The 27889-nt window shown below is 42.7% G+C and overlaps 1 protein-coding gene across 5 annotated transcripts in view; it reads left to right on the forward strand.

The window, feature by feature from the left end:
- LATS2 (large tumor suppressor kinase 2) overlaps positions 1 to 17649 on the forward strand; it is a 50016-nt gene extending 32367 nt beyond the window's left edge. For all 5 annotated transcript variants that reach the window (XM_068423186.1, XM_068423194.1, XM_068423209.1 and 2 more), the window contains 6 exons: positions 3302 to 3434; positions 7333 to 8870; positions 11479 to 12061; positions 12690 to 12872; positions 14162 to 14268; positions 15010 to 17649. In XM_068423186.1, coding sequence (XP_068279287.1) covers positions 3302 to 3434; positions 7333 to 8870; positions 11479 to 12061; positions 12690 to 12872; positions 14162 to 14268; positions 15010 to 15504 — 3039 coding nt within the window. In that variant the 3' untranslated portion in view covers positions 15505 to 17649. The remainder of the gene's footprint in view (positions 1 to 3301; positions 3435 to 7332; positions 8871 to 11478; positions 12062 to 12689; positions 12873 to 14161; positions 14269 to 15009) is intronic.
- The last annotated feature ends 10240 nt before the right edge of the window (positions 17650 to 27889 follow it).

The following is a 27889-nucleotide window of genomic DNA, read 5'->3' on the forward strand; positions in this document are numbered from 1 at the left end:
TCCTTCATAACAGTCCTTATATCAATTTCTAGCAATTACAGTCCAGGTTCTGGCTGCTGCCACCAGTGTGGAGCCAGCTTTCCCTTCAGAAGTCTTCTGGAGGCCAGCCCTTCGCTGCCTCGTCCCAGCCATGCTCCCTCACTCAACAGAGCTCATTGCTTCATTGCATATAGGAAGGAGAGGGCCACCATGCCGCATCAGCCATCGTCTGCCTCTGGCACAGTGAACACCTTGTCACCCATCCCTAATGAAAAGGTGCTGGAATGAGTGGAGCCCTCTTCATGTGGCTGCCAGAGATGAGAGAGCTGTGGGCATGGAGGATGTCAATGGGAAAAACAACACAGAGGAGGCCAAAGGCCAGCTCTAACAGTGCTGAAGCTTCTTGTTACCCTCCACTCTCCTGGCTTATCGCATGCCCCCCCGAGGGATTTGTCTCCTGGGTGGAGAATTATGATTATATGTGATCTGCCTCTGAGAAAAGCCTTCTCCTTTTGTATATGGAAGGTTTTTTTTTTTCCTTGGTCGCCGTCCGTTTGCTTGGAGATGATGCGAGGCTTTTGAGAACAAGCATCAGAAACTGGGGTTATATGTCTCTCAAGATAGCTATGGGGGAAAGGGCCAAAGCTATGGGATGGCGTACAAGGGAATCGCAGGTGTTCTTTTGAACCACAAAAAAGCTTACTTCGTTTTTTCCAGCAGTAATGTAAATGCTAAGCAAACAGGGTATGTGACGAGCAAACCCTTTGGAGGGTGGGAGCTGACCTAATGAAAGATGAGATGTGGTGACTGAAGCACAGGGCTGCTGCTGCACTGGAGAACAGGGGGTGAGCTTACCTGTGACACATGGCCAGTCCCAAGCTCTTGCTGGCCCTTTTAGGTTATCGTACAGTCCACAGTGAAATATATTGGACTTTTCCCCTCCCATTATTCCCACTAAGGTTTAAATATGAGTCCTCTAACATCTCTGCTGAATGTAGAACATGCAGCTTCAAATAGACCAGTGTCATTTTTACTCTGCTTTTCTGACATAGGCAATGGCAAAAGAGAACAGTAGTGCCACAGTATGTCAGGAGGAAGGATTGTTTTCAGAGATGATACCACAATGCTGGAGATAAAAAACTTAACCTATTTTAGCCCCTTTGAACTGTATACAGCCAACACAGCTAAGAGAGGGAGAAGTGGATTATATGGGCTGTTAAGATAATTGTTTACCAAGCATTTATTCTCTTGGTACTCCGTTGCAGACAAAACCAAAAAAAAACCCAACATCCAAGCCAGCCCAAATGTGTGTATGGAGCACGTTTGATTTAGGAAACTTTAAGATTTGTAATCTAAGGCTAGATCCAGCTGGTGTAAATGGGCAGAGTGGGTTAGCAGCCCTGTGGAAGGGGGCTGTAAGGCCCAGAGTCCCTGGATGATGAGAATGCTGAGCACTAGAATGTGAATTTGCTAATACTTTAGAAACGTATCCAGAAGAAGAAGAAAGAAAGAGAGGAAAAAAACATTGTGGGAAATTCTTTCCTTCATACATAATAGTTTTCTGTTGATTTAAAATTGCCCTTAGTAATGTGTTGATGCCAATGAAATATTTCAGCTATAGGAAATGTGAAACCAACTACTGCCTTTCTATGAATTATGAGTCATAAATTGTATGAAAAATATTCAAACTTGCTATAGCTATTCCCCAAGCAGAACCTCTGAGTAATGGAGAAAATGCTGCCATTTTGGGGGGAGCGGGAGGGGACTGAGCTAAGCGAAACAAAATGCCAAGTGCCAGTGTGTGGCTCTGTGCTAAGTGTGAATTAATGTCATCTGAGATGATCCTCCCTTGCTAAGTAAACAATTAGTGAGTATGTTACATGTACTTGCTGTTCAGTTGAGCAAAGTTGCTCTTTGCTCCAGGTGATACAGGAAAGGGACATACGTGTTGGGGCTACCTGACTGCTAGCCAGTTGCGCATAACTCCCCCACAGGAGAGCAGCGCGCTTGTGCCAACCCAGCCGCCACATCTGCAGTTGGTAAGCCAAGCCAAGAAGGCACAAACTCCGTCTGATTCAGCGCTCAGTGGGCAGGTTGCGATGACAGAATTCCCCTAAAAATGGCAGTAAAGTGGCAAGATAATAGGATACTGACATTTGCAGGCAAGTCCTTGATGGTGACATTCATTTCATCCAACTTTAGCCACCAGAGAGCTAGGAGTCCAATTCAAATTAGTCCTCTAATCTTCTGTCACCAAAGGTCAGTTTATCTCCTGTTATATCTTTTTTATGAGTTGCCTTTTGGAGGTGATTATAGAAAGGTTCTCAGCAACTACTTTCGACTAAGTATCTAACTTTTTGATGGCTGAAGTTCAGCGATGTGAATTCAACATTAAAGCTCCGGATTTCAGTCTCTCCATCGTTTCAGAAAAGACCACGCAGCCTTGCAAGGATTTGTGAATTTTGCATTGCAACCAGAGACTAGAGTCATTGTTGAAAGGTATTCTGTATACCTGAGCTATAGGTAAATGTATAAACAAACTCCAGAAGAATGTGACTTTCTGGCTGTAGAGCAGGGAATGCTAACCATGGTTGTGTTGTAGCTGTTTAACTACAATATTCATATTTACCCCAGTTTTAGTTTTCAGATTGTGTGTCTGGCACCCATATTAACTTCTCAGTGATGAGTGTGTGCCCAATAAAATACAGGTAAAAAGACTAACAATGTGAAATGCAGTTTGATGTGCATTTCAAAACATCAAATGCAGTTTGATGTGCATTTTCCAAACAGATAGTGAATGATATCGCAGGTGTACTGAAAACAGCAATCTTTCTTCCCCATTGGCTCTGGTGGGGCCAGGATTCGCTCAGCAGAAATCAGTCCCTGCCTAATTAGCTTCTTGTGGCATCTGTGAAACCTTAAAGCTTTTACTGTATTCAGGTGTGACTAAGAGACATGCTCTCAAATACCAAAAGCTAAATATTTCATTCTGTTTCACCCTATGTCAAACTATGCTGCCTTTTCCAGACCTGATTCAAAGTTTATTTTAAGGAGTCTTAAACTACACGTTTCAATTTGTTGCTTCTTTAATTATCAGAGTCTAGGTAGGTTTTGGTTTTGTTATTTTCTTCTTTTAATTTTTGAGTTGTATAAGGCATGCAAATGTTTTCAAAATATGAGACCATTTGGCTTCAGGCAGCTGTGATCTGGTGTGAATTATAAAATGTTTCTATAAATGTAAGAATGCTTACTGCTATCTACCCTGCAGTGCAGTGCTTGGGTTTTGTTTCAATGTGATTCAATTCTTGTTTGCTTTATACAGGAGATGGCTGTCCGAGCACTGAAGCAGACGGGTAGCAGAAGTATTGAAGCGGCTCTGGAGTATATCAGCAAGATGAGCTACTTGGATCCTAGAAATGAACAGATAGTACGTGTAATTAAGCAGACCTCACCAGGTAAGCATGAACTTTTTTAAAAATTGTGGTCTTCTTTCTTGCAGTAAGCTATTTTTTTAAAGTAGAGTTGTTGCTGTTGAGAAGTAGTGGATTGGCAGTATTCAGTAGTACTCTTGTGGGAGACAGTGATGTGAACATGGTCCTGCAAGGTGAGCTGGGCTGGAAGCTGAACACAACTCACCTGATTTGCAAGAACACATTCATAGTTCACCTTCTTAAACACAAAGCTATTTATCCTTCAGTGCAAATCACCTCAATCTTCTCAAATTTATCACAAAGTAAAAGCTTGTGCTTAGGTAATTGCTGTGGAGTTGTGAGATAGCTCACTTCCCAGGAATTCATTCATGCTAACATGCTTGTAAGTACACTGCAGAAATAGCTTGGGCCAAGATAACAGAAGTTTTTCCACTCATCCCTGCTAGTCTGCTTCAGTTCTGTTTCATGTAAATTAGCAAATGGGAGGATTTGGGCCCTGCACATGCCTCATCAGCAAACATTGGACCACAGGTGACAAAAGGCCTAGCAAGAGTTGTTTCTATTCAAGTATTAGCACTTAGAGTACTGCAGCACGCTTTTGATCTGTGATCAGGATACACTCTGGTTTCGATAGAGTTTGTTACTTCTATCTTGTTTCAGTTTCAAAAATTGGTCAAGCAGACAAATAACCATCCTCTGACTGGCTGAACCTGTGTAATCAGTGTTACATGCTGCAGCGGGGTTAGTGGATAAAGGGTTGAGCAGATTGGAGAGCTGTTGTCAGGGGCCTGTTTCGTTGGACAAGGAACTTCTCTTGTGTCAGTGGCAACATTTAGACTTAAAAGGTCTTGTCCGTGTTGGACTAGTTGAAGCTAACAAATCCATTCAATCAATCTGATTACAGTAGTACAGACCTCTAAGTGTGGTCATAAGTTGAGTTTACTGAGTGCAAGTGATTTCCACATGACAAATTTCTCCTCTTGGCCACCTCAGCAGCACCTTCCTTCTTGCCTCTTGATCAAATTGAAAATCTGTGTTGGGAAAGGTGTTCAGTTTGGGGTAGTTGATAGAGAGGCATGTCCAGAGATGAGGAAAGCTGAGGAAGAGAAAGCCCATTCAGTTTGCAAAGAGAAATCTCTGGACAGGAAGGAGGTCTTCAGTAAAGCCACTTCTTTCCTGGGGGACCCTGAGGGTAGCCGCATAGAGGGAGGATGGAAAAGGGGAAGGACCTCATTTTCCAGGTGGTCACTCTCAGGAATGGATCTTCAAATGTGATGAAAAAGGGTGCATGGTTCTGCCCTTTCTATCAGTGTTAGACTTCCTGTTATATTATTTGAGGAAATTCTGGAAAACCCTAAGAGAATAATTCCTGGAGTGTTACCCTGCAGGATGACCATCTGACAGACAACATAGTACTGGCCAGTTTGCTATTTGGAGAGCTCTGTCCTAATACATGCACAAATGTGGCCTCAACTGAGCCTTAAGGAGAATTTAAAATAACTTTGACAGAATTACTGAACTGTGTTTTGCTTTATACTATAAAGGCTTTATTCCTTAAAGTGAGAGAATAGCCCCAGTCCTAAAGAGCATACATTTCCTCTGAAAGGGTTGCAAAATCTTTCCAGGCTAACATTTTAATTACTCAGTTGCCTTTTATTTGCATTCATTTTTGCTTTCTTAACATTCCAATGTATGCAGCTGTTTTGAATACTTAACCTTTCGAGCTGAAGATCCACCTTTAGTTTTAGGATACACAGAATGTAAAACTTAAATATCATTCAATTGCTGCTTGCCTGCCTGAGGTGCCACAAAATCGTACTAATTTGTTTGGTACAGTATTATTTGTGCTAGGGTAGCATAGGTCTCCTCTAGTTGATTAGGAAGCATGTAATGCTACTTGGGAACTTCTCATTTGCATTTTGAGAATTTAAATCTTCTGGTTTTGAATTCTGTATATTGGTGTATGGTAACAGATTTTCACGTTATTCATTTCTGCCCTGCTTTAACTCCAGTAGTAAAGCTAACAAGAGTTTCAACATCCTGGCAAGACTCAAATAAAACTTACCAGATATTACTGTGGGACAGAGAGCTATGTATAAAAACAGGTGGTCCCATGAGTATAGTTGATTAATCTTCAGAATACACTCTGATCTAAAACCTTCACAGGCAAGAGATGGTCATAGCAGTTACCATGTTGGATAGGAATGTATGAAAAAAAAAAATAATCTGCAACTACCACGTTTAGTGTCTTCACAAATACAAATATTCCTCCGTCAGACCAGAAAAAACTTAGTGGTATACAAATCTAGGAGGTGGACATTATATCTCTCTTGACATCAGCAAGATTCCTTGCACAGCTGAAGTATGCGTCCCAAAGGAGGACAATTATTGCTGCTACTTTCTTTCATGGCCTCTGACAGGGAAAAACAAAGTCAGTTTGCCCCAGAGGCTCAGCATGAATCCTACTGACAGAGACGGCAAATGGGTCTTATGGCTGCCTCCCACCTCCAGGCCAGAGTAGCCACTTCTTAGGACGTTTTGGATTGCCACAGCCTCATCAGTGCATCCCACTGTGTCCCAACAGATGATGTATCAAGGAGTGCTGTTATAAGTACAACCGTGGTAAGCACGACCTTGTGTTATCGTAGGAAAAAGAGCTGCCAATTATAGATTTCACTTTAAAGAACATGTTATTTGTCCATCTTGATTCCATTTCAAAACATTGCATTGTCTATGAAAGTGTAATTAGTATGGGGGCAGCCTCTTCAGTGTGCAGAGATGATGCATAGACCTGTCTTAATAACATGTACACCCTTGCGTGTGTGTGTATAGCAGGGCTTGTGTGTATGCAGGTGAGGAATCTGGCCCAGCTGGGACACGCTGTAATAGAAATAATCGGAAGAGCTTGCAGTCCAGTGGTCAAGCCTGTTAGCGCAATGTGACTATTCTTGTGGACCTTGTGAACTCAAGATTTTAAAAGGAAATTGTTCAGGCATATGTGGGCCGAGTCCTGTGATTTGTGAAAGCCAAAGAACCAGAGGGGGAACAAAAAACCAGCAACAGCACAGAGTCTCCCCTTGTCTTTTTAGCATAGCCAGTGCTTTATACACCTGCGATTTGTCCTCAGATCAAAGAACCAAAGAAAAGTGCCATTGACGCTTCCAGTGTAGGAATGCTGCTATCTTGTCTCTGCCCATTCTTCAAGCTAAGATTAACATGTTGACACCCTGAAAGATTTGTGTTCTAAACAGATGGAAGATGAGTAATGTGAGGGGATACTCTGTGTCCAACACATTGGAAAGAATACAGGACAAACTGTATGATGCCTTTGTTGCAAATGAAAGAGAGGGAAACAAGGATTTTTGAGAATGATGGAACAGAGAGATGTACGCAGATCCCCAGCGTGAGCAGTGAGCTCACTGTACAGAAGATGTGGACTATGTGATGACCTACTAGCTTATAGTAATGTTGACTTTAAGTTGTATTGGCAGTCCTTCTGGGAGTTTTTTTTCTCCCATTGGTGCTATACTTAACCCCCTGCTCTGTAGCTTCCTCCTGTCTGTGAGTAATGACTGGTAATACTCGTCCAGCTTTAAAAACCAGGCTGTAGAGTAATCTGATGATTTCATAGTTAAGGAATTTGTGCTTCTATTTTCATGATTTGGTAGAACTCCCTGATGATTCCTGGCATGAGCAGCGTTGTGGGCCGGTAGCTCGTTATCAGCAGTAATCCTTGGCACCTATAACTTTAAATGTTCAGAGTGCTTAATTTAGATTTTGGAAGGTGTTTTTATAACACATACTCCCTATGCAGGGTGCATGTGTGTGTGTATATGTCTGTATGTATAGATGGATGAGTAATGCAAAGTAATTGGTTCACCTGAATTGTTTCCTAACATTCTTCTGTGTTCTTTTTATGAAGGAAAGGGTATTGTGCCAAATAATGTAACCCGCAGGCCAAGCTTCGAAGGATCAAATGAATCTTTTCCGTCCTACCATCAGATCGGTAATGCAGCCTATGAAGGGACAGGCTTTGGAGCAGAAGGTGCAAATATGCTTACTGAAGTTCCAAGGCCATACATGGACTATTTAATCTCTGCTTCACAGTCTACAGCTATGAATGCTCCTGTACAGCGACCCTCTGGAGTAGGCACTCACAGCACACCAGCAAGCCATCAACAGAAAACATACCCTGCAAATATCGAGTCTTCTGTGATTAGTTATCCAGTGGCTAATCACAGCAGTCAAGCTTTGCAGCTGCAGGCATCCCATGGCTCCAATGGCCAACATTACAGTAGGCAGCACATGATGGTGCAGGGCGAACCTATGGGGTATGGTGTTCAGCGGAGTCCATCCTTCCAAAACAAGATGCAGCAGGAGGGAGGGTACACCAATCTCCCAAATAAAGGGGCAGTTGTTCAGAACAATTCTGGTCATGCATTTCAGCAGGCACCATCAAGCCTGTATATATCACATTCTCATCACAAACAGACAAGTCCTTCTTCTCATCAAATGCATGTGATATCCAGAGGTCCAGCCTTTGCTAATGATTTTTCAGACAGTCCACCCCAAAATCTATTAACTCCATCTAGAAACAGTCTAAATATGGACCTCTTTGACATGAATAATCCTCAAGTTCAGCAGTGGCAGACAGCAACACCATCACGCCGAGATTCTTTACAAAATCCAGGAATAGAAACATCTCCACGGCAACACATATCCTTCAGACCTGATGCCACCGTGCCAAGCAGAACAAACTCCTTTAACAACCACCAGCAACAGCCACAAGTGACAGTGTCTATAAGACAAGTTCCTCCAGGAAAGCCTGATCCTTCAATTACATCTCCAAATACAATCACAGCAGTCACATCTGCTCATATTCTCCAGCCAGTGAAGAGCATGCGAGTGATGAGACCTGAGCCTCAGACTGCAGTGGGACCTTCCCATCCTGGTTGGTTACCTGCGCAGGCACCGGCTGTGGATGGCTTGGAGATCATGGAGCAGCATGTACCACCTGTTGGAGCAGCTAATGCCTATCAACTAGATGTGGATTACGGTAACCAGGAACTGCGGTGTCCACCACCACCGTATCCCAAGCATTTGTTACTTCCTGGTAGCTCAGAGCAGTTTGATATCAACTGCTTATGCATGGGCGTAGAGCAGACCCTCCGTGTTGTCCCCAATTCAACGTGCAATAAGGCTGAGGAGAACAGTGAGCGAAATGACAAAAGCAGCAAGAACACTAAAGCTGAAAAACCAAGCAAGGATAAAAAGCAGATTCAGACGTCTCCAGTGCCTGTGCGAAAAAATGGCAAAGACGAGGAAAAGCGAGAATCCCGAATAAAGAGCTACTCACCTTTTGCCTTCAAGTTCTACATGGAGCAACATGTAGAAAATGTCATAAAGACCTACCAGCAGAAAATTAACAGAAGATTACAATTGGAGCAAGAAATGGCTAAAGTAATTCTCCTTGTTTTGTTATAATAAAATAATGGGGTCAAATTGATTATTACTGGTTTTAATCAGTCAAAAAATTTATAACAGCAGACTCCACTGGAGGTAGCTGGAATCCAACACCTCCCTATACCAGACTGTTTTTACTTAGAAACCTGGATGCAGGTCTGGGAGGCTGTTTGAAAAACCTGAGATGTGAAATAATATATCTTCATACCAGAAAAGTAAGATGAAGCAAAACCCCTCATAATAGGAAGGTATTAGGTTTGCTTAGGCAAGAACTCGGAAGCCAGGTTTGAGGCTGAGATAACCCTGGCAATATTTTGGCAGCTCTTGCAAAACTCTGAAAAAGGTGTTCTCTTTGCTCCAGTTCTTCCTCCCTGTTCCATGATAGCCACTCATTCGCCAAAGCCGTGGTTCAACTTGGCAGTGTATTCACTCTGCCATATTTTCAGATGAATATGTAATACTTGACTGGAACTTGTCTGTTTAACACATGTAAGTAATAATATCGTGCAAGTAATCATATCCAGGCCAGCTTGAACTGATCTTGCTGGAACTTGTTCTAGAAGCAGGTCTCAGGGAGGTGCACTGTTTCAGTGAGAGAGCTTCTTTCACACCTAATTGTAGCTCTCAAACCTAAGCTGATTCACTGCTGCTTAAAACAAAGTGCCAAGTTCTGATGGTTGTTCTGGCAGTTTTGTTTTTAATTTTTAAATGTGGAAGAGGTTTTTTTTTTCCCAGGCATGACTAGAATATGACTAGTCTACTTTTGTATTTAAGGATAAACTCTAAGGAAAGCTATTATTAACACATAATGGATAATAATTAACTACCTGATCTTCCCAGGCACAGTCAGTTTCCAGAGCCAATTAATTTGATGCTCACATCACTCTGGAAAACTCAGCGGTTTGTTTGTTGAGGTTAAAATTAAATGAATATGCTTCTAAAATCTCTTGAAAGGTCAGCATTTTAGTGACAGTTAATAGTTTGTCCTCACTACAAGTACAGATTGTGTTGCATTGCTTGGATTTAGTTAATATTTTCCTGAGATTGAGATAGGGAATGATCTCTAGAGGAGTGAAACAGCAGCTAATTGCATTAGTTCTTCTCTTCTGACTCTTGAGCTTTCCCTCACTTTGTAACTCAGAGATAATTCAGCTATAAACAAGAACAACTCCTTCCCCTAGCAACCTCATCACTGGCTGGAGTAATACACTGTGAACTCAGGACATTTTGGCTATCAAATTCATCCTACCTGTTCTGCAAGTTTCTGCGGACCTCCTCCATCCTGTATTCACAGAGATTTCATTTTTATTCCATGGGGATCTCACTGCATAGTCTGCCTGCCCACGTTCATCTTTAAAGACACAGACTACAGATGTGAAATTAAATCAATCTAAGCAGCACCTCTGTGGGCTTATGCTTGGGTGTCTAGCCTGCTAATCAGTCAGCTTCAACTCCGTCCACCCTCCTCCCCGTTGCCCCTTCCCACCAGGCACTAATCTTCCTCTCAGAGTGCTTCAGTTGAGGCCAGTTAATTCAGGATTCTGGAATTGGGGTATGCAGAAAGAAAGGGGCATGCTGCATAGGATGAGTTCTCAGAGGATCCTGGGGATCGGCCCAGGGGTTTCTGCTGGTGGAGGCCACCAGTGGCCCTCAGAAGAGGGGCAGGCACCAAAGTTGGCAGTGTGTAGGCTCTGTCTTGAAGGGTGAGGAAAGTCTGTTTGGATACTGCATCTTCTCCCTTTCTCGGGAGGTCTCTCCCTGCAGCCATGTGAAGTGTTACTTGTAGTTACTTGGAGGCTGTCTGGGGACAGGAGGTGGACAAGCCAGCTTTTTTACAGCTTAGGTGTAAAGGGGAAATAATAAATTTAGAGGGGAAATAGCACCAGGGTCTGGGCTGCAGTGGCTGGGGGGAGGCCAGAGCTGAGGGTTATATGCATGTATTTTGGGAGGGAAAAGGGAGAAATTTATAGGACAGATGGTCAGGAGATCTACAGCCTTTGAAGGCGGAGGCTGTATATGGCAGAGGAAGAAAAACAGTTTCTAAAGAAGGTGGTTCCCAAGGTGCTTGGGAATGTGTAGGTCAAAACCAGCTTCTTAATTACAACACAAAACCCAGCAGTTAAACAGCACTCAAGATAGGAACTGTTAATGTGAGTTGCCCTGGAGAACCATTCATGAACAAAGTGGACTGCTGCATCTAGATTTACCTTTCAGTTTAAGTTAAGGTGTACTGCAGTGCACATACATATAGTGGAGTGCAATGGCAAAGGCACACTTGAAAGGTGCAAACTAAATCCCATGATCAGGTTTGTTACTTCATATTCCCCTCTGTGACAGTATTGCCCCATGCCTCTTCATTCAGTCAAATGAGAAAGAGACCAATCTCAGATATAGCAAATTCAGGTAACAAGTTAGGGCACAGTTAATTTGCTGGTATTTCGGAAATACCTCAGCACACAGGCAAGAGAGTATACCTCTCATGATTACATCTTCTCTGGTTCTTGGTTAATTTTTCTGAGAAATGCATTTTGGGAATGCTAGTTGTTTGTTCTCTTGCTATGAATGTAACAGTACTAGCTCTTGTGGTTTGCTTTCCTTTGTAAAGGCTGGCCTTTGTGAAGCAGAACAGGAACAAATGAGGAAGATTCTCTACCAGAAGGAGTCTAACTACAACAGACTTAAAAGGGCCAAAATGGACAAATCTATGTTTGTGAAAATCAAGACTCTGGGTATTGGTGCATTTGGAGAAGTATGCCTGGCCTGCAAAGTGGATACCCATGCCCTGTATGCCATGAAGACTCTGCGAAAGAAAGATGTGCTGAACAGGAACCAGGTGGCTCATGTCAAAGCGGAGAGGGACATACTTGCTGAGGCAGACAATGAGTGGGTGGTTAAACTGTATTATTCCTTCCAAGACAAAGAGAACTTGTACTTTGTGATGGACTACATCCCTGGTGGGGATATGATGAGTCTACTGATTCGAATGGAGGTCTTTCCAGAGTGTCTGGCTAGATTTTATATTGCAGAGCTCACTTTGGCTATAGAGAGTGTGCACAAAATGGGATTTATTCATCGAGACATCAAGCCTGACAACATTCTGATAGACCTTGATGGGCACATCAAACTGACTGACTTTGGACTGTGTACTGGATTCAGGTGGACTCACAATTCAAAATACTATCAGAAAGGTAGTGTTCTTAGGCTTTATTTGTGATGGTATTGCATTATTATTTTGAAACAAACAGATACCTCTTGGCAGAAATGCCAGCTCAGAAAACAGGTGTGTACATTGACAAAGGGTCGATGACAATATGATGCGTCTGTCTCTAACTCATTCGATTAGTTTGTTTCCAGTCCTTTGTTTCCAATACCGTTTAAATCCCTATCAGTAATCTGGCTGGCCACTGCAGTACCAGCAATTTTTCAGTTTATACTTATTTGGAGGGTCTCTTTTGATGATGAAATAATTTAATCACAGATTTAAAGTAGTCCGCGCACTTCCTGTGTGTGCCATTGAGGAGTGTTGGTGTCTGTTGGCAAAAAGGTCCTAAACAATTGGTCTAGCTAATCTAAATATATTTGTGTGTGCCCTGTGGGAGCATGCTTCCTTGCACTGAGACAGAAGACATTTTGCTGGTTGTGGAAAACCAGTTGGGAAGGGGAGGGCACAAGGAAATGTTTAAAGGTTTAAAAGGTTTAAAGTTTAAATGCTGTTCTTCTGTGAGAATAGAAGATGGCACAACTAGATCTAGATAACTACTTTTTGTGTGTTGTGTTTAATGACCATGAATATAAACTTTCTCTTCCTTTTGAAAGGGAGCCATATCAGACAAGACAGCATGGAGCCCAGTGATCTTTGGGATGATGTGTCCAATTGTAGATGTGGAGATAGGCTGAAGACATTGGAACAAAGAGCTAAGAAGCAACATCAGAGATGTCTAGCCCACTCGTTAGTTGGAACCCCTAATTATATTGCTCCTGAAGTCCTGCTTCGGAAAGGTAGATAACCTGTATTTTTCTCTTGTTTAAGTGAACATCAATGCTTTGAAATACTTTTTTTTTGCCTTAAATAAGCTTGCTACTTTGGAAGATTGTCAGTCTGAAGGCCACAAACACTTAGCTCAGATTAAGGAGAACACATTTCTCTACATGCTCCGCTGTTTAGCATCACATTGCTGACATTGATGGTGGTCATACTTTGTGCGTCTGTGTATATCTACACTCTGAGGCCTTTGAATGAGACTGCTAATAAATGTGTCAGATGATGCTGGCAGTGATATATTCAAGTATAACGCAGATTATTGGTACTCATGGAGTTACAACTATGACCGCTAGTAAGTTTACATAGACCAGTGAGTAGCCACCTGGGGGTTCTGAATCACTAATTCAGACGAGCCACTTAAATATGGATGATGTAAACTTGTGGAAACATGTCCTCCAGATTCCCAAACAGAATCTTGGGGAAACCCAACAAAAAGTCTTCCACAGTTTACACTGGACACCCTGCATTCAAAAGCTTGGCTTGAGGAATTTAGGCAGTACTTGGTGGCTATCCATGCAGAACAGACATGGTCACTGTAGTAAGGAGATGAGATGCTCAAAGTTGTCTGCAAGTCAGATCCTAAGCCTGATCTTTTTCAAGTTGAAAGATTTCACATTGGACCCTACATCATGTGATGACACAAATCTCCACTGAAATCAGTGTTTAAATCCTCCATTCCTTTTTCAGAGATCTCAAACATATACCTCTTTTGTCTTGTCACAGCAATTAAGTGATTGAAATTGTTTTTCTCCTTGGAACTTGCTCAAAAAGTCATCTGTGATTTTCTTCTGTCTCTAAAGCCAGGCTGTGTCTTTCAGCAGCTTTTCAAGCTCGTGGTATCACCTCCACTGAACCTAGGGGGGACATCAGTCACTAAACCTTTTTGTTATTCTTTGAGGTCCAGTTTCTGCTGTGTGATGATGTAGTTGTGGGACAGGGCATGAAAAAAAACTTAATTCTTTCTAATTATACGATTTCACCACTCACTTTTGCTGAGAATGAAATTTATTCAGAAAGATTCACAGACAACAGGATTAGATCTTTACTGATAGCAGTAGAATTCAGGTCAGCAAGCAGAAGCGACTTTGTGATGAAGGTGGATTGGGAGTCCTTTGTTTTTAGGTCACAAATTGTTTGTCTGAGAAAAGACAGAAATCTGTGCTGTATGTTTTGATACTTAATTGCAAGTAGCTCTATACACATTCTCCTTGGTTGGTGGAGGACAACCTTGTGACTTGCCTTTCAGGATACACTCAGCTCTGTGACTGGTGGAGTGTTGGTGTGATCCTCTTTGAGATGTTAGTGGGACAGCCTCCTTTTCTGGCTCCTACACCCACAGAAACCCAACTGAAGGTAAGTTGAAGCAAAGGTCCAGTCTGTGGTAGCAAAATTTTAACCTTTTCCCTTCCCTTCTCCTCCATGCATACCTATCCCCTCTTGTTTTACTAGAGAAAGGAGCACTGGCTGCCAAAGCCTGATTTTTAAACAGTTCTATGCAGGGACAAATCCTTTCCCAATCAGTAAAGATAGTATCAGACTAGAACCGACTTGTCCAACTGCATAGATAGTTAATAGTTTTATGAGTCTTCTCAGCACAAGTTCATCCATCTAAATTCCTTAAAGTGTCTATCAGATTTGAGTACGCTGATACACCAGTGATAATTACAATTGGCAGTGCAAGTGTTTCAAAGTCAAGCAAAGAGTATTTTTTTATTACAAAGGATGTATCTCATGACCACTTTTCCTAGTTTACATTTTGGAGATGAAATTAAGTAATTCCTTGAAGTCATTCTATGAAGTCATGTGTAAACTGAGTATGTTCTCAGATAGAACTATGGGAGCATTCAGGAAGGAATTTGCCTTTTTTTAAAATGGAATTGCTCCTTTCGTCGGCTCTCTGACAATGTTTCTTGATTCATTAAAGTAATTATTAACAGCCAATGCAATCTAATCATTGGGTTCTTGAACCTCTAAAATAACTATACAGACCGTGAGTTGACTAGTTATGTGTATACTTCTGTACAGTTAATGTTGACAATCAGAAGGATTCTGTTTCCAGGATTAGAAGCTGTTTAATACCATTCTTACTTCCAGGTGATAAATTGGGAAAGCACACTGCACATTCCCTCACAGATCAAGCTAAGCCCTGAGGCAACTGATCTCATCACAAAGCTCTGCTGTGCTGCTGAGGACAGGCTTGGAAGAAATGGAGCAGATGATATTAAAGCCCATTCTTTCTTTCACTCTATGGACTTCTCTACCGATATTCGTAGACAGCCAGCTCCCTATGTTCCAAAGATCAGCCATCCAATGGACACTTCAAATTTTGATCCAGTTGAAGAGGAAAGTCCTTGGAATGATGCTAGTGGTGACAGCACCAGGACATGGGATCCACTAGCCTCTTCCAATAGCAAACACACAGAACATGCTTTTTACGAGTTTACTTTCCGAAGGTTCTTCGATGACAACGGGTATCCGTTCAGGTATCCCAAACCTTCTGGAATGGAAGGTGGCCAGTCTGAGAAATCTGATGTAGAAGACAAAGGTGTGGTGGATCAGACTGGAGCTTGTCAGCCTGTATATGTGTAAATTATTGTATAGAGAACTCCAGGTAAGACTAATCTCAAATCCAGTAGGGCCTTTAACTGATCCTTTAGGAGCTGATCCTGCAGCCTTTGTTCAGGTGTAACTTCAGCTGAGGCTGGAGTCATCCTGGGGAGTCAGAAGCTTGCAGGGACAGGTCCTAAAAATGGCACTCTTGTAAGTTCAGGTCAGTTTTACTGTAAATAACTTTGTTGATAATTACACTTGAAATCCTGGTCTTCACCAAAATCTGCAAGGCCAGCAGTCTGTCATTTCTAGGCCTATTTTTATTTGAGGTCAGCATCCCCCTACTCAGATTAACATTTACAGACTTCTGCAACTGTCAGCATTATTTTTTAAATTAATAAAGAGCACTTATATTTTGTTTATAGCAGGGGTTTTTTTCCTACTAAATTATAGGGATTAACTTTGACAAATCATGCTGCTGTTCTTCTTTTCTACATTTTTATTTTATCCATAGCACTTATTTCACATTTAGGAAGATGCATAAAGCTGAAGAACATGTGATGAAAGGTCTCTGTGCAATAATGTAAGAAAGAAAAAAAAAAAAGAAAAACAGAAAAAGAAAACTGCTCTCTAATTTTCTAAATTTACTGATGCCATTGTATTCGCACCATGATTTTTGTTTATTATATGTATTTTACGCATTTCAAAATTGTGACATAACCTTAAAGCTGCTTTATTTCCTTCTACTTATTGGAGTGTAATAGAAAGTGTGAGCAAGTGACAATTTGGGTGTGATTTCATTGTCTAGTGTGTGAAGAATGTTGCATGAGCAGTGTTTTTCTATTTGAGATGGCCTTTTCTTGCCATTCACAGGCAGGTCCTGTGGATCCATTTTTACTAAGGGTCTAAAATTAGACCATTTTAAACCGTGTGTTGATAATGTATTGTGTGGGTGGTTTCCTCTTATGATTGTATCCAACATTAATTTTGTAAAACAGATTGCAAAGGTTATAACTGAATAGTGATTTTGTGGTCTGATGTAATAGATCATTTTAGTAAACATGCATCATTGGCACACACGTTTCCCCACAAAGGATCAATAGCAAGACTGTTAATACAAAGCTGATTTGTGGCAAAAGTCTAGGTCAGGCTTATTCACGTAGTGTGCAGCACAGTGTTCATTGTTTAATACTAGACGCAGAGCACCAACACTAACATATGTAGCTCAGCGTCTTCAAATCAGAATGTCTCAGGCTGTGCTCCCGTAACACATCGAGATCCTAACTGCGATGAGGCTGATGTTGAGCGCGTGCAGCCCCACTGACATCTATGGAACCTGGAGGTATGTGGCTTTTCCAGACATCACATCCCTACACGTGACTGGCTGTGTATCTGTTTAGGATCCTGATGTTTTAGGCACTGACATCTGAAAACGGCATTGTTCGTAGGTCATTCTGTCCTGTTGTCTATAGATAAAAATGTTGCTGTGGTGGAGCACAATAGTGCTGCATTTCTGTCAAATTATAGGCATACTTTGAAATATCAGTTCTTAACTATGTTAAAATATGCATTTTTTTCTTATATGTATAAGTGAGAATTGTTCAAGGTGATATCAGAATACTAAAGATAATTAAGCCATACATATTTGCATATATATTATATATAACTAAATAAGTAAAGACACACAAAAATCCTTAATTCAGATTAGTGTAACAGTCCTATTTAAAGTGATTGACATAATAACATTTGAGGAAAACACTCCTTTAATGTGTTTTTGCTTTATTTTATTTTTAAATCTGGAGCTTCATTATTTTTTCCGTATATTATTCCACATATTATTCCTTAATGTTTTAGCATATCCTATCCATTGTTTAGATATCTAAGCGACAACATATAAATTCATCAGCCTAAACTAAACAAAAATGATTGTGTATTTGTTTACATTTGTATGAAAGGAATGTTCTGAGGTATGCAGTGCTTGTGTTGTGACAGTTCATGTAAGATTCAGTATTACTGCTTTTTTATATAGTAATGCCATTTTTTGTTATTTACATCTATCTGACATTCTTTCATGTGGTAGGTTCTTTCTCAGGAACTCAATTTAACTGTTATTTATTGATATATCATTGCCTTTGAAAGCTTCTACTGGCACAATTTATTAAAAATCTGAATCAAAATCTAAAATGCGTTATGTGTTCTTGGAAAGGATAATTTCTGCCTATTTTAAGGCAGAATTTTTAATGAGTTTGTTTTTGTGATGTTAGTGATGGGTTTGAGGTATGAACATGAGATCCAAATCTCCCCTCTCCTGCAGCATTTAATGTGGGCTGTCTGGGTACATTAAGACAATTTCTTCTGACCTCATGGCTCTTGAGAATGAGGGGCAGGATTCCCAGGTAAAACTTGCTTTGGTGTGACCCCATCAGTAGGCGGCATAAAATTCAGCATGGTCACTTTCTCTGCAGTGGTGGCTCTGCCAGAGCAACCACGACCACTGTGCTTGCCCCTTGGGCTGCTGCCTCTGATGGATTTTTAAAACGCAAATAATTCATCTGCAAATACAGAATCTTTGCAACTAAGCAAAACAAGGGAACCTAGCCCAGAAGGAAACAGGTGCTTCCACAATGAATATATTACTTATTTGAAATCTAGGCTGCAGGGATCAGAAGCCAACTCCCCTTTCACTTAAAGTAAGAACTGATTTGGAAAACAAATCTTTTCCAGCTTATCGGGTGCTGTCTTTAGAAAGCTCACAGCTTTCTCAGACGTTTCAGGGGTAAACAGAAACTTGGAGTAAATGTCATGAAATTTGGACAAGTAAACAATATGCCATATATTGGGACTGTCTTTAAGCATTCTTGGTTCTGCTGAACTTCCTGCAAAAAGCATCTAATATCTTCTTAAAAGAAGTTATATCAATTCAATGTTTGTTTAAAAAAACCCTTCTTCCTTTAAAACAACCAAAAAACAAAAAAAACCCCTTAGATATATTTATTCCTGACTGAAAGAAAGGAGTTTATTAATTCGGAAGTAGTGTTCTTGGTTAAGGCCACAGGTGACACTGGAGATGTAATCCTATCTTCACGAAGTCAATGCTGAACCTGCTGCTGATCTCGGTGAGACAGGAATTTCATTCCTGGGTTTCAGCAAGGACACGTATGCGCAGTGACACCACTGTATGTGCGTACACAAGTCTCAGTAATCGCTGTTCCAGAATGGCAGCTTTATAATGCAAGGGTGCTGGTGGCACAGGAACAGGAAGGGCCTCCGCAACCTCTAATACTTGTATTCTGCAGTGCGGCCAGATTTGCCAAGAAGCAGCAACGATTCTTGATAAGCAAATTATTCCTAGTTGGATGCAAAAGAGCTACCAGCAGAAGTTATAACCAGGTACCTAGCTTGAATAACATGAAAGCTAAGTGAGGAGGAGAAGCATTTGACTTTTAAATGGAAATGGAAGAATGAGATTAACTATGCAGGAAGCAGGCGATAGCCTGGAACCTGATGGAAAATCAGTCTCATAAGAAAATTCTTTCCATGTAATTTTTGAGGTATGAAATAACTGCCTTAAAAGCTTTCCTAGAGAAACTGCAGGGAGAAGAGGAATTTAGAACATAAAATTTGGTTCCATCCCAAAATACAGAAACATTGGCAGAAAATGGCAACTGTTAGTAAAATTATTACTGGAATTAAAAATACTGAATATTTCCCACATGAAATAATCTCAGGCGTAGATAATATAGAAATAGCAACCGTTAAAACATAAAAAAAAAAAAGTGTAAAAATGTTTTTCGTGGCAGAAATCTGCTGCAGCAAGAACATGGAAGTTGTGCCTTCCTCTGGTTTCTGTTCCTGAGCAGTGAATGAGCAGTGAGCAGCACTTAGTAAAAATGGAGTCCTGGGCTCGTTCTTACGGATCAGATCCTCAGTTTATTTTGGTAAAGCTGTGGTCACCTTCTGCACATGAAACAGTAGCTCCAAGCCCTGCAGAAGAAACTGCAGTCTGGTGACATGGACAATTTAAATTCAAAGGGACTGACAGATTCACTGACTTGTCAGCTCTCGTGGTTTGGAAGGTGCTTTTACTTCAGTTCTGCAAGATGAAAAATACCTGTGCCTGCATCTGTTACTTTTTAGACAGTGAAGAAAATGGGGCTTCATGAAGCAGGCCTTGTGTGATCTTAAGTATTTCTTAACTTTAGTGGAGCTTAAAAAAACAGCAGAGTGTAAGGCACACCTCGTCTCCTGGGCTTGGACCTGGGATCCTCATGACCCGGGAAAGCCCCAGGCATTTGGCCCCCTTGGCTGTTGTAAGAAAAGGGGGAATTGGATGCATGAGGGGTACACGTGGGTGAGGGGAAATAGCTGATCACGTCAGCTCACAAGTGGCAACCAGAAAACAGACTTTAAAGATGGTCCCACCTTGCTGCAGTGTGCAGTGGTTACCCCGTGGGGGTGTATGTGGTGAGGACCACATTTATGTTGGCACCTCCTGTTTGTCTTACACTTTTTGGGAGCACACAATATCCTCCTCAGAGGGTCCTGCTGGGCAGGAGGGAGCCTGGCACACGTGGTCATGTAGCGAGCCAGACCCACAGCTTTGGGTCATGCTGTACGGGGAAGGAAGAGGCTGCGTTGCTGCCCAGCTCCCCCACCGCCTCCATCCCTGGGCTGCTTTAAAGGAGAGCAGAGCAATAGCTCAGCCAAGTGCCGTGAAGGAGCTCACCATGTCCCATGAAATGATTACCATAGATTATAAGTTTTCCCCCTAAACTCCTGACTGTGCTTCTGAAGGCTGCATCAGCTGTCCCATACACAGGCTTGTCATAAGTAATAGCTTTTCTTTTTTTCCTACTTGTATGCTGTTGGGTAGCTATGGGTGAGTTTTTTTCTTTTCTTTTTTCAGGGCAACAGTTGGCTGTACAACTCTGCTTCTTTGAAAAGGGAGCACTGACAGCTTTCTATGGCCAGAGGGGAAATTGGGCTAGAAAGGAGAAGGATCTGCGGTCACTCGGTCACTCGGTAATGTGGCAAGTCTGATGGGACCTCTTTAGTAATGCAAAGTCTGAAAACAAAATCACCACTCCTGAGGGCAGTAGCTCAGCCTCTCTTTGTGGTAGCCTCGTGGTCTGATGAGTTATTGTGTCTTTTTGACAATTGCTTTCCCTAGCATTGGTCATCCTTGGCCTTAACAGCAACAGTAAGCTCGGCTCAATAACTGCCTGTGCCTTTTGCTGGTCTGATGACAATTTCAGAGTAGTTAATTTCAGTAAAAAGATACCTGATTGTGCTGAATAATACAACCATCAAAAACGAAAGCGAGGAGCACACATTTACTTTTTATGTGTCTAACTTTGCTACTGAGACCTTGTCACAAGGGCAAACGTTCATAAGCACATTCCTATGAAAGGCTCAGTTGTCCAATACCTTACAGGTATGTTCACCAGCTATTCATAGTGTTAGGTTTTAGCTCAACATCGGGGAATTGGTAAGAGGTTGTTTGGTTTGGTTTGGTTTGGTTTGGTTTGGTTTGGTTTGGTTTGGTTTGGTTTGGTTTGGTTTCCTAGACATGACATCTAGCAGATAAGAAAGGTAAAAATTCAGGACTGATTTATAGGATAACAGCTTCAAAAGCATCTGTGTAGAGTGTGGTTTAACCTGATGTTATGATGAAACTCCAACAGGAGGAGGGGGTTTTTTAAAGGAGGAACTCACTCGGGTGGAAACAGGAGACTGCAGATACCCAAACCGAACAAGGAGTGACAGAAACTGCAGTGGGTATCGAGGCTGGCTTTACAGCTGCATTTGCTTTGGATGGCACCAGGGGTGGATACAGAATACAGAATCAACCAGGTTGGAAGAGACCTCAGGGATCATCGAGTCCAACCGTTGCCCTGACACCACCCTGTCAACTAGACCATGGCACTGAGTGCCATGTCCAGTCTTTTCTTAAACACATCCAGAGATGGTGACTCCACCACCTCCCTGGGCAGCCCATTCCAATGTCTAATAACCCTTTCTGAAAAGAAATTCTTCCTCATGTCCAACCTGAACCTCCCCTGGCGAAGCTTGAGGCTGTGTCCTCTTGTCCTATCGCTAGTTGCCTGGGAGAAGAGGCCAACTCCCACTTCACTACAACCTCCCTTCAGGTAGTTGTAGACTGCAATAAGGTCACCTCTGAGCTTCCTCTTCTCCAGGCTAAACAACCCCAGCTCCCTCAGCCGTTCCTCGTAGGTCAGACCCTCCAGACCCTTCACCAGCTTGGTCGCCCTCCTCTGGACTCGCTCCAACACCTCAACATCTTTCTTGAAGTGCAGGGCCCAGAACTGGACACAGTACTCAAGGTGCGGCCTCACCAGTGCCGAGTACAGAGGGACGATCACTTCCCGAGACCGGCTGGCTACACTATTCCTAATAGAGGCCAGGATGCCATTGGCCTTCTTGGCCACCTGGGCACACTGCTGGCTCATGTTTAGCCGGCTGTCCATCAGCACCCCCAGGTCTCTTTCCTCTGGGCCACTTTCTAACCACTCTTCCCCCAGCCTGTAGCACTGCATGGGGTTGTTGTGGCCGAAGTGTAAGACCCAGCACTTGTTCTTCTTGAACCTCATGCTGTTGGTCTCGGCCCATCTATCTAACCTGTCCAGATCCCTCTGTAGGGCCTTCCTACCCTCCAGCAGATCGACACTCCCACCCAGCTTGGTGTCATCTGCAAATAATAACTTGGTGTCATCTGGATAAACAATAGGACCATAGAAATGCCAGTTGGAAGGTCCCTTCCAACGTCTGGAGATCCATGGTCTGCCCTCCCACTCACCATGGGCCCACGGCCAGCCTTGGGTCTGGTCAGCCAGCGCTTTGTCCAGTGAAAGCCTCTGGGGATGGCACCTCCTCCCCCAGGACAAGGGGCTGAGGCTGAGCGGAGCAGGAGATGGCTGGCGACAGCCACATCTGCTGCTTTCCAAGCCCTTCAGAGAAGCCTGGCTGTTTGGGATTGCCCAGTGGTTGTTCTTGGCATTGTGGCACTGCACAAAAGCCTCATATTGCCATTAAGCGTTGTACTGTGGCTGTAGGATTGCACGGAGAGGCAGTGTCCAGCCAAAAGACCTTGAAAGAAAGTATGGCTAAAGGGCTGCATGAAGGATTACGAAGTTGTTGAGATGGTGATGCACAGATATCTCAGCTACATCCCCAGCCTTTGCCCACCACTGAACAGAGCCATGCACAGCCAGAATACAAGTCTCACCTGATAGGGATCCTTTTCAGAAAATGTGCACCCACATAACTGTAGATAAGTGGGTTGACTGCCAGAGACCGGATGCCATTTCACAGATGGAAGTGCCAGATGAATGGCAGAACACTGGGAGGGATGATGATCATCTGCTGCAAGCCTTGTGGGACAGCCGTGGCATGTCACCAGGGGGAGTAATGCCTTTTCCATAGTCAACGTCTCAATGTACGCCCTGTCCTGGCTGTACAGTAGGACTGTAACACTGACACAAGTCAGTGCTCTGCCCCCCAAATGCTTAACACTGGAGGAATTATCTAAATAAAAGTATCTCCCAGAAGAAAGTCATCTTTCCATTCCCAGGGATCGGGTGGGGACAGACTGTTTCCCTCAGGGAACTCTATTTGTGTCACTGAAGACCAAGTCACTGGGCAGAAAGAGGCGAATTCAAATCCATAGTGTTTTTTTTTTCCCAAAGAAAATGCTTCTCATAGGAAAATACTGGTTTGACAAAATGGAAATATTTTGGGGGAACTTACTGGTGTGTTTACAATCATACTTCCAAAAAAATGATAAAAATATTTTTTTTAAAAAAAAAAACCCAAAGCAAAAAAAGTAATAAAAAGGCCAAGGGCTTGTATTGTATATAACGCGTTATATTCAAAATTTTAAAAATAAAAATGAACTGCTGTGACATTTTGATGTTTCCAGAACAGATTTTGGAAATATAATTTCTTGGAAATTTCCAACTGTGCATTCCAATTTAGGCCTAAAGGATTTTTTTTTAACATTCAATTTCCCACATAACAGGCCCTGCCAATTTAAACTAGCTCTAAAAATAACAAAAGAGGTCAAACAAATCCAAGTAATATCTGGAACTAAAATGAGCTTAATTGACAGCCTCATCTCGTGTGTAGCTCTCATAGAGGTGAGCACAGCACACGGAGTGCCTGGCAGATGTCAGGCTGAGCACGGCACACGATGCCCACAGGAAACAACGTCCTGGGGCATCTCCACCTTTCCTGTCCCCACAAACTGTTGCTGTTTTCCAGGGGGGCCTCCTGGTGTTCCTTGGCTGAAAACAAAGCCCACATAATCATGGCAGCCAAGAGCAATCCGTGCCATATGTAGCTCCCTAGCCAAAGCCAATTCCATGTTCCTAACAGTCTTGCGCTTGGCCCTGGTAATTAATACAGTCACGACCTTGAAGCCTAATTACTCAAAGTCGCAGTAAATGAAGAATCTCAAGCAGGTTGGAGGCAACGTACTAGAGGCAGTCTGCTGAGCGACCGCGATTGCAGTGCCTCCATGTCTACAGGGCTTTTATTCTTGTGTTCGGTTTCTATTAAATTGAGTACTTCAAAATCTCCTATATAGGGTGATAAACTTGGTGGCAAGCTGCAAAATTATAATTGCTCGGTGTGGAGATTGCTTGGAGGGATTTTTAACATCTGGTTCAGGAATCAGCTGCTTTAGTAAGTGGTTTTACCAAAGCAGAGTAAATGGCTTCCAGCACATTCCTGCTTTGGTTCCTGCTCCACCTCAGCCATAAGACAGCTTGAGGTGACCTTACACTGCCCTAGGCAGCCCAGTCTGAATTGACACGGGAGGTTGGACTAGAGACCTGCCGGGTCCCTTCCAACCCGGAGGAGTCTGTGGCTCTGGGCCAAGGATAGCCAGGACCTGCTGGAGGCTCCCCTGGCCTTCCCCTGGTGGAAGTCCCAGCAGCACCAAAAAGGACCATTAAATAAGATGGAAAATAGTTTATCCTCTTTTCTAGCAGCTGAGAGCCAGCAGGGAAAATGAAGCACGGCTGTACCTGTCAAGAAGAAGAAAACAGTGATGATTAGTGGGCTTAGGAGTAACTTTGTGGTTCCCAGCTAAAGAGTCGTCGTGGTGCTGTACAGACAGGCCAGCCCCAGCGACGGCTGCTGGAGCTCATGGAACAGGGAGGAAACTTTCCAAAACAGATTGCAGATCTCTCCTTTATTCTGCTCTTTTCTAATACATTGAAATTCACTTCACAGCTAAAGCACTGTCTTAAATTAAATGATTAACATCTTCACTCATATAAAGCTTCCTCATCCCTTTATTATGAATTTAAATGTTACTTTGCATTTTCTGAGTGTCAACATACATAATCAGGCTTGACTTCCTTTTGAGAAATATCAACAAAACAACAGCTTCTGCTGTCAGGCTCTGGCACGGTTCCCAGTTATTGAGCTACTTGAAACAACATTTGTCATTGCTAAAACCCAGTTTTTAATATAACATGAAATAGCCCATAGAAGCTTAACTGCTGCCCTCTTTTGGGTAGGAGAATTACTGCTCATCCCTGTTGAGATACTCAACCACCAACAGATACCGAATTATCTCAGCGCTGTGAGCACAGTGATGGAATGGTTTTGTACACAGCATTATTACCCTTTAATACCCTAAATTCCACATGCTGTTTGTACCTTCCTTTGCAATTAACAGTGGCTTGCCTATGAAGGACTTCTGCAGTCAGTGACAGTTTCTGTGTCTCCCTGTTCTTCTTTACAGTTCCTGTGGGCACTGAACAACTCCGTGCTGCAGGACTCTGTGGATCACAAGCTCATATTGTTGGCATGAATTTTAATTGCTTACAGAATACCAGGTAGAATAGTGTAGGTTTATCCAGTCTCCGTAGCCTGATTTTCAGATGGCTTTCTCTTGCGCTGGGAAGCCCACAGTTAATATGCACTTATATTAACATGAACATATTGTGCTTCTACTAAGACCCTTTCCCCTAGTGTCTTATTTATTTTTAAAGCGAGTAACAGCAGTTAAGTGGTCCCAAGGGGGATACCAGAATCTGTCAGACCAGATACTGGTAAATGTCCCAAGACAAAAGCAGTAGAAATGTAGAGGCAGAGAAGGATGTTTAAAGCCGAGGGGAAAGATTAAAGAACACCTGCGCCTTTGCAAATCAACTTCTAGTTTATTTTTAAATCCTGGGATATGAGTCAAAGGTGAAACATTTCCCTTTGAGTCCCTGCACAGGGCAGCTGTAGCTGATCCATCCCCGTGAGAAGCAGCAAGAGGTGGCCAGTATGGAACCAGTGGAGATCTTTGGGGACGCCTGTCCCTGGGTGGCATGCTTTGCTTCCTCTTTCACGCTTGCTGTCAGTGGACAAAAGGTGAAATGAGGCGAGATGCAAGTTCAGAAAATGTGTCGTCCTGTGATCCTTCCAGTCTGCCTTTGGCTTCAGCTTCACTTTTATCACTGAGGTTAAGCAGAGGAGATGCAAAGGCTTGTCACTCAGATTATTTTCCCTTCTCCATCACAGCCGCCCCTATAACAGACCCTTGAGCAGTGAGTTGAAAGATGGATGTTTCATGTGTCATATATTTGAAAGGAGCTGAATCCCTTTTCCTAAAAGGTGCTTACATGCATCTGATTTCTTAGTTGCCTCTTGCCATCATGTAGACAGCTCTGACAACTCTCAGGTTGCTGCACAGATGCCACAAAAGCCCCTCCTAAGTCCAAATCCCATGGGGTCCCTGAATTCATGGGACAAAGATGCTCAAACACCAAAACTTGCCCCACTCCTTACAAGATGCTGAGGGTCCTTCTGCAATCCAGTGCCAGGTTGGCACAAAATGAAATTCTCAACCTAGACAAGGAAGTTCTTAGCTGACCATCAGAGCCCATTTTGTTAGACGTGTTCTGGGTATCTCTAAGAAAAAGGGTGGCTAACTGTGTCTTGCTCATTAGGGTACTGGATTGGGGCGTAGGGTGAAGTTTCTGCTTCAGAGCAAGATTTTTCTGTTTCTTTCGTCCATATCTGAAGGCAGATGTTACTGTATAGTCTGTACTAATTTATATGGATTTTTTGCAAGAGATTTTTGGGTAAGTGTATGTATTCATCTTTTAAAGGAGTGTCTTATCAACTGGAATTAGAGTCGGTCCCTCTTTAGCTTAATACTGCTATTTATACAAGATAAAACATCTTTAACATGTAAAATCAAGAGAGCTTCCATGATATGACAGCCAGTGGTCTGATGAGATGGACTGTCACAAGAGGGATAAGAGAAACTTCTGGCTCCAGGAGAGGCAGAGATCCAACCTGAGCCCTCCTCCTACCGCCACCCATGAGGCCACTGACTACACTCAAGCGAAAGCAGCTTCCTGTTTGTTCACAGGTGAGACAGCTGGGCTTTGTGTGTCTGCTGTCCAAGAACAGATGCAGATCTCTGACCAGGGGTACCAGAAGAGTGACAAAAGCATTGTTCTTTTTCTCTGTATTAGGCTTGGCTGTCTCAGGTGGCTCCCTCGACAAAAGACTGTATTTATTATAAGCTTCTAATAAGATACTCAGCTCACCCTAAAAATTATTCATGGGACCTGGCTATGTAATTTAAGGCTATAGAAGATAAGTGACACCACAAGTTCAGGCACTGATGTCCCTTTTGTTGATCTACTCTCGGCGATCTTTAAGGCTGAGATCTAGATGTCCTCAGCAACCGCTGATGCTAATGAAAGCTGAGAGCACCCCATGATCTCACTAGAATAAGCGCTAATCTTAATAACTGCTGATCTAAATATTCCTACTCCAGCAGCCAAGCAGAGGAAAAGCACTCTGGAAATTCAATTCAATCTCTCAGGATGAGCATCCCATGTGTGGCCTCGTCCCTGCTGCTGGGCCATCTCCTCACAGAACATCTCAGCCACCACCTTTGAGGGACTTGCTGATATGGTACTAAAATCTCATCCTATATGCGATCATTTTAGAGATCTAGTCTTCACATAACTGCAACCAAGTTAACTGTGTAAAGAATTTACATTAGTGATGTTTATCACCTCATGAACTGGGCAGAGAGTACTCAGTGTTTAGAGTAGTCACCGTGGAGTCCAAGGGTAATCACTTCCCACAGGCGTCATACGTTGGGAAAGCATTTTGTAGTGTAACATATAATGATAATAACTCCCAGTCCCTGTAAGAAACAGAAGCCAACGGTCAGCGTTTCCATGCAGCGGTCAACCCCGTGCGAGCTGCGGTTGGTAGGGGCCATCTTGTGGTAAGGCGCTCATACAGTCATCTTAAAATGGTCCATGAGGTGATGAAGTTAGGTTAAAGAAAATAATTTCAGCCTCCCCTGATCTTTTTGTATTACTGACAGTATTTCAGGAGCCTGAAAACAAAGACGACTGACTATGTAATAAGCATTTGC

The sequence above is a fragment of the Nyctibius grandis genome, chromosome 2 (genome assembly GCF_013368605.1).
Source record: "Nyctibius grandis isolate bNycGra1 chromosome 2, bNycGra1.pri, whole genome shotgun sequence".
NCBI classification, from domain to species: domain Eukaryota; kingdom Metazoa; phylum Chordata; class Aves; order Nyctibiiformes; family Nyctibiidae; genus Nyctibius; species Nyctibius grandis.